The following is a 7517-nucleotide window of genomic DNA, read 5'->3' on the forward strand; positions in this document are numbered from 1 at the left end:
TAGAAAATTGCCTGAATTTATGCTGAACATTGCAAACTTTGAGTGGTTCTCTTAATGTACTGTACTGGCAAGCTGTTAAAAACTAGTAAATGTTGTATTGTGCATGTTTAAAGCATCAATGTTTACATTGTTATAAAGAAGAGAATTCTCTTGTTTATGTATTGCAGCTGTATTACAGTGCAGTATTAACTTACTGATGTTGATCAAATGAATCGGCATTGTATAAAAAAAATCGATCTGAATATAACCTACAAATTTTAGTTAAGGGCATATTACAGTATTAACACAACACCAAATAAATCACAAGTAAATAATTACTGTACATTGCCCTTTAATTTTGTATAAGGTGTACTCTTACCATTCTTAGATTATTTAAAGATAGTCACCCTAATTGGTTAAAGTTGAACAGTAAATATCATTGTTACGAAAAGTAGAAATTGCTGGCTAGGCATTTACCTGATGTTTACTGGAATTACTTGTAAAGTGTTTTTTCCATTAACAGGTGCTCTTTCGATGAACAACACACACCAGTCGCATAATGCCAAGATTAAAAGCTTCAGAAATAAGACTTTTACTATTTTCTGCGAATGAATTATACATCTTGTCATAGAAATAATGTGGGCATTCTGTGATGGCGTTAAGTAAGTTACTATTTTTTGTTTTGGTTTTTATATAAAAATATATAAATAAAATATTTGAGTGTTTATCAGAACTTTATATATGGTAGATCGGTGGGTCCTCCAGTTTCCATGTGTGCTAATCTCCTAAAGTTGTCTTGTGAATAATTTCTCCTTTCGCAATATATGTTTATCATATCAGTGTTTGTATATACTGTACTGCTATTAAAATTAGTTTTGAATTAGAGAGGGATAACATTTACTGATTAACTCTTGTTAAAGATTAAGATTAAGGGAAGTTTGTCCCCTTATGTTATATAAATGTGATCTCCTGTTGTCCCCACAACAATTATAATTGAGGCAACAAAAGTTTAAAAGTTCTTGTACTGCACTCTTCTGTAATGCCATATTTATCAAGTACCTTTTTTAGTTTTTTGACATTTACATGCAAACCATTTATACTTTATAAAAGTGAATGTTTACTCGGCAAAAATTCTGCTTTAGAAATGCAGAAAGTATTTTTTGCAAAAACTGGAATAAGTGTGCAGAAGGTATAGTTTTGTTCTGTATACCACACAAGTTACCAGTTTTAATGACACAAGATAGTAATAGTAATAGAAAGATTCATAAGTTTTGCACTATACATATTCTTGAGCAAATGTTTTATGGCTTAATTTAAGCAAACACGTCTTAAATTTTGGTCTCGGTCATTAATAACATTGACAGTGTGTTCGTACACTTCCTCCACCACAGTTTGGTCTCTTATCCACCTGTTCAACCACTCTCTTCATTAAAGTATACTTTAGCATTCCTTTTGTTTAATGTGCGTTATAGTCCTTTCATTCCTGTCCTGAAGTCTTTAGTTCTAGTGGCCAGTGAACATTAATGAATGTACCAATATTGTAGTTCTTTTACGTTATAACCTTTTGTTTATTGAGATTTTCTTGCAAATGTCATTTCTGCAGCTCTCAATTTAATTTGACTTAATTTTTTAGGTACAAACAAAAAATTACTAGATCATAATAAATTAGATTACTCATCAGTGTTCATTTTGAACTACAGATTTTTTATTTAACTAAAATATGCCAACTTGTTAATCTAAAAACTGTTACTGATAAACTGAAGAGATGCAATATACAGTAATGTACAAAATGAACAACGATAGTACTGTACTCTGAAAACTAAAGCGGAGCTGACAAAAACAAAATAACAAAAATTTGCAACACATCATCCTTGATTTACCTTTAACAAAATCACTTGTTTACCTTATTAGACAAGTGTGCAAAGATGGTTTAAAATTATATATTTTCTTGATGTTTTCAGGAAGTACATTACTCAATTTTAGTGGATTAGCAAAATTTGTACATAGTTCATGAAGGATCAGTTGCAAAAGCTTGACTAGAGCTAGACCAAATTGAGCTAGACTAGAGCTAGACTAGATTGATAAGAGCTTCACTGGAATAAACAAAGGACACAAGTTCCTATAATCTTCAACCGTGTGCATAAAATTAAGCAAGAAACTTGTATTATTAAAGTTTGTATAGTAACTATATTGCAAAATTAGTTTTATCTTGTATATAGCTTGAGACTTTAAATTTCCTTGTGCTGAAAGTGTCCTTCAATGTTTAAACATGCAGAACATTAGACCCATGTTTTTAGTTTTTTCAAGGTGGTGGCTATTTGCAGTTAAAGCGGCAGCACATTCATTTTCTTTTACATACTGTAATGTCATAACTATTTGAATTCGACCTTTTATTAACAAATTACTCTTAACAAAAATCACTGACACGGTACATTGTAAAAGGCAGCTGTACCCACAACACTGGGACCCAGTAACCCCTACATATGTACACGACATTTGTGTTGCAACCTAGTCAATTATGTATAAACGTAGTTAGCCTTTCCTCCCTCTCCCCACATGCATACACAGAGAAATCAGTTTCACTGTTAACTGGTTCTTACAAAAGTATTTCCCAAGGATAGCAAGAGACCTGTTATATTATACACTAAATTTTATTAAGCAGCTGTCGATTAAAGTTTGTCACTAAACAAATGATAAAGCATTATGCCAGATAAAGGTACTGTTTATAGGTTATGTAATACCAAAATGTTATGTACAATTTTAAATACTGTTTCTATGTAATATGGTGCATTGCTGTAATGAACCATTAAGAATATATGAAGTTTCCTGCCCCCACAAAAGGCATAGGTGCTGGTGTAATGTGTAGAGTAATGAAATTTGGAGGTTTTCAAATTGATGTGCCCACTATAGACAATTTTAACATCTAAATGATATGACTTGTTAAGAGTAATATTTGCTGTATATCAATATACTTTTGATAACATAAATATCATCTCGGTTGAGTGCTTTGTCTAAGCAAAATATATAGATGAATTGGCTACAATATCATTTTGATTTGATTTCTGACCAAACAGAAGATTTGCATTAAAAAGCAGAGTTTATTTTTAAGCACTGCCATGCTTAGAGAAGCGTTTGGCTTGGTAAAGTTACATCAGTGAACAAGGCTTTGCTCATATGGTTTGAAGATGTGTTTTAATCAGTGCTTCCATCACATGATTACTTCAGTAATTTGTGCCAGTTTTACTTTGTACAAGTCAACGCATTCAAAGTATTTTGTCTTGCACATTAAGTGTAATTTACAAAACTTTTTTTTTTTTTTTTTTTATTTACAGCAGTGAGAGTACAGTATTAGCTAACCTTTCATAGGTACTATACTGTGTATTTAAAGTGTTTTGACATTTTTATAGAGATTTATTATGCTCAAGCATTTCATGCAGTTACTATTGTATCTACCTAAAGTTAGCAACCTGGTGCTGCACTCTAATATTCATACTTTAATTTAATTTAAAATATCTCGACACTTATTGGCTATGCATTTTTCAAACTTTTGCATGTATAACTTAGTACAAACATACATAATACTGTAGTTACTCTATCAGTAACATGTATTTTTAATTGTTTTGGACTCATAACAACTCAGGTCACTACTGTATTATAACTAATTTTGAGTACTGTATTTAGTTAGAAGTAACAAAGGATTTCCATAAAAACCTAGATAGTTCATAAAAATGACTATGCTTGTGCTAACATCCAAATACCTCGGTGATATATTAGTTTAAATGTAAGGTATCCAGGTCAAGTCCAAAACATTAAAGTTTAGCATTGATACACCAATATAAGTGGTTAAGATTACTTCAAAAGCATTTTCTTCATTCAGTCATTCAGTACAGTGTGGAGATTTTGTGTAAAAAGCCGTAAATGAAAGCCCTATATATTTTATTTTTGACTGAATTTACAGATCTTTTATCTGAATATATTGAAGGTATTAGTTTTTGTTAAAATTCATATTTAAATGCTTTGTTACATTTTAACATTTAAGTTAATGTGAAAGGCAAGATTGCATAAAAGAATTTTTCCTGCTGTTGCTTAGATTAAGGCAACATTTAGATTAAAGCTTGTGCTTCATTTTACAGTATTGACAAATATAATATAACTCCTACCTTCAGTAAGGCTCAGAATTTCATAAGACTAACACATTTAAATGGAGGCTGTATTTATCACAATTTAAATTTGTAGAAATTAAGCACTGTACACACACTCTTTGTATAATAAAATATGCAGCTAATGGAAATGAGAATAAATATGTATTTGTTAAGTCTACCTATTTTAGTGCCATACTTGATGACTAATGATTTTAAATGTTTCATGTGTACAATGTTTTTACATTGTAATAATTCAGTACAGTGCAAAAGTACTTTCTGCTGAAGATCACATTCTGTGCATAAAAAATAAGAAGTCGGTAATTTGATCAAATTTGCTCGCTACATAGCAGTAAGTGGGAAAACATTTGCCCTAGATTATACTTGGTGGTTTTCATGGAAAAGCAGTTTACTGGCAGTGATTCTTGAAATGGTTGTGTAATATAAATATGTAAAATAAGTTGTCTAATGCATTTCCCAACATTTCATAGCATTAAACTTTAGAATTACTGCACATGGAAATGAGTACTAGTATTGTGCAATAATAAGTGTGTTGGCATTTTGCAGCATCATGGAATATTTTATTTACTGGAGAAATAAAAGGTAATTGACAGTTATTTTTATTTGCAATGATTTCCTTGAATCTAAACATTTATTTTGATGATTGAACATGTTCAATTGTATACTGTATTTTGTGGAACTTGGAAATTGTACTGTTACTTTATTAGTGAATTTCCTCTTAACATACTGTTAGGGTCCGGAACCAATTTGAGTCCAAATAGCATATGTATTTTATGGCCATAATTGTTATAAATGGTAGAATACTTGCTTGTGCCTATTTTGGTACCTAAAAAAATGGTACAGTATAAAAAAAGCCAAATAGTTTAGCTGCTAAATTATTGATGCCTAGATATTGGCATCAGGCACAATTGCATCTAAATATCCTTTTTGCATTAGATTTTCTGAAGGCCCAGATTTTAAGGGCAACAATAAACTATACTAAATTTCTATCAATCGCTGGAAAAGGACCGAGGCACTTTTGTTTTAAATAGCTAAATGCCTGCAATTATTTAAAGTTAATAGCAGCTTTTATGCTTTGTTTCTCCTCCTTGGTTATAAAGTTTATAGTAGTACAATAATGATATTGGAGCAATGTGATGGAATTAAACATAGCATAGATTCAAGATTCAAAAGATTTCCTCAGTTGTAATTTCATTGTGCATTGACTAATATTAGAGAACTGCAATACCTACACCAAAGAGCAGGTGGCAAAGGTGTAAAAGCTGAATTTCAAATTCCTCAAGTTCAGGAATTAAAGCCAACTTGAAAACAGTTGTTGCATGTGCTATTCATCAAAAAATGAGTGAATAAAACCTATATTCTAGTCATTAACATTTGTATTTTCTAGCAATATGGCTTGGTTAAAGGCTAGTGGTTTGTGGCAAGCTGCTATACAGCCATTCAGATTCTAAAACATGCCTTGTATAAAAATAGATTTGAATGTAATGAAAGGCCCTTTCCTGGGTGGCCCTGGTGTTTATTCCCAACAGTGCCTCAATGAGGACATGGACTTTGGGCTAAAAGGAACAAAGAGGACTGATCTGTGTGGTGAGAAGGCTGTAAACTCGGAGCTCGGTAAATGATGACTTCGGGAATGGTATCAAAGCCGTATAAACCCGGTGAGGAGCATCCAGATGATAGCACGCAACCAACACATGTATCGCCAGAAACAAAGCCCAATTGTTGGCCACAGGCATATTAACAAAGGAAGCTATATTAGTAGCATACTTTTGCACATAATGCATTTAGTAGTTACACACCAGGGCCAAGATTCAACAAGCAATTGCTTCCGAACCTGTACATCTTCTCAATCTTTGGCGGCATTGTTTATTTATTAGATGGTTTACGAGCATCGAAACCTCCCAGTCAAATATTGTTAGCTATAAACAGCCTCCTGGTGCTGAAGAGCTTGTATACTGTTTAATAAATGTTAAAGCCATAAAAGATTGAGAAAAGATGTACAGGTTTCTAAGTACAATAGATGCATGGATGCTTGTTGAATTCTGGCCCATGCTGGCTGAATGAAATTCCCTGATAGACAAATAATTTCCAAGTGGAGTGTTGCTCACACAATGGAAACACGTAATATTGTTCCCATACCGATACCAAATGACCCTGGCAATTAAACCTAAGTCTGTGTCATGGAAGAATCTTTAAAGGATCATCTCGATGAATTATTATTCTCTAACCAACTGTTGCATAAAATAAGCAGGTCAATGGATTTGTTAAAGGACGGAGCACAGCAAATTGTATAGGTCATGACAAAGCTAAGTACTCTATTTGTTGACATCAAAGGAGCCTTCGATAAAGCATAAGGAATTGCGATCGTAAATGAGCTTGCGTGCATAGGTGTCAAGGGAAAACTCGTGAAATGGTTTGAAGACTACCTCACAGGAAAAATTATCAAATACAAATATTGTATTTCTGGAAGGAACACAAGTGGGTTATGCAGATGTCGTAATACAAGTGCCCACCTTTGTAAACAGTCCATTGAACTCCTTGGAATGAAATGTTTTAACTTTCACACTCCACAAACCAGACAAAAGCATACTCATCACAAGCAAGGAGAAATTGAACTACAAATTAATGGAAAAATACTTGGGTGGGTAGACCTATTGGTACCGTGACATCACTGTCAGCTCTAACAAGGAAAGGAGTTCCACAATCAACTCTTTGGCACATTTAATAGTAGCACAGAAAGATGTTGTAACCTGTAGAGTTACCTTCCTGGGAGGATGACTCGTGTAAGATTATTATAAGAGATGACAACGAAAAAGTCCAACATGATGCCACAAAAAGAGGTATGAGTATCTTGAAGTTTATAAAGCTGGAAATTAGATTAAATCTATGCTTATGGGTCATCTAATCCTACCAATGGCAGGGCTGGTGCAGCATACACTAATTAGGAATAATGCCTTTCAAAATGGAAATGAAGAAAAAAAGCACGTACTGAGAACCATGACTCAACACAAAGCTAACTGCCATTGTTATGGCATAAAGATTCCTTGAAACAAACATTATTAGTGCAGTGATCTGCACTAATTCAAATGCAGCACTAAGGACTTAGTAAAAAAAAAAAAAAAAAAAAAAAAAAAAAAAGGGCAAAATAACATTGCAATAGTCGCCGAAATAAAAAAAGGGAGCTGTAAGATTACTAACCAATCGGGGAAGAGTGGTCAAATTTCTGTGGATCCCCTCCCATGCTGGAATCTGTGGAAATGAAGGAGCAATTGTGTTGGCTGCTGAGGGTGCTGACAGAATACTGTACTGTACTTCGTACCCAAAACATCTACAAATTAGAGATGCAGTATTATCAGACAATAGCATTATGACAAGGTA

General features: G+C 33.0%; 1 protein-coding gene across 6 annotated transcripts in view; it reads left to right on the top strand.

Moving 5' to 3' along the window:
- The window catches only part of Gpdh1 (Glycerol-3-phosphate dehydrogenase 1), a 57184-nt gene extending 52453 nt beyond the window's left edge, over nt 1-4731 (top strand). For all 6 annotated transcript variants that reach the window (XM_069332288.1, XM_069332281.1, XM_069332306.1 and 3 more), the window contains one exon: nt 503-4731. Coding sequence is in view for 1 of the 6 variants with exons in the window: in XM_045734130.2 (XP_045590086.1) it covers nt 503-539 (37 nt within the window). In the remaining 5 variants the exon portion in view is untranslated. The remainder of the gene's footprint in view (nt 1-502) is intronic.
- Nucleotides 4732-7517: the final 2786 nt, after the last annotated feature.

This window comes from Procambarus clarkii, chromosome 4 (genome assembly GCF_040958095.1).
Source record: "Procambarus clarkii isolate CNS0578487 chromosome 4, FALCON_Pclarkii_2.0, whole genome shotgun sequence".
Classification (NCBI taxonomy): Eukaryota; Metazoa; Arthropoda; class Malacostraca; order Decapoda; family Cambaridae; genus Procambarus; species Procambarus clarkii.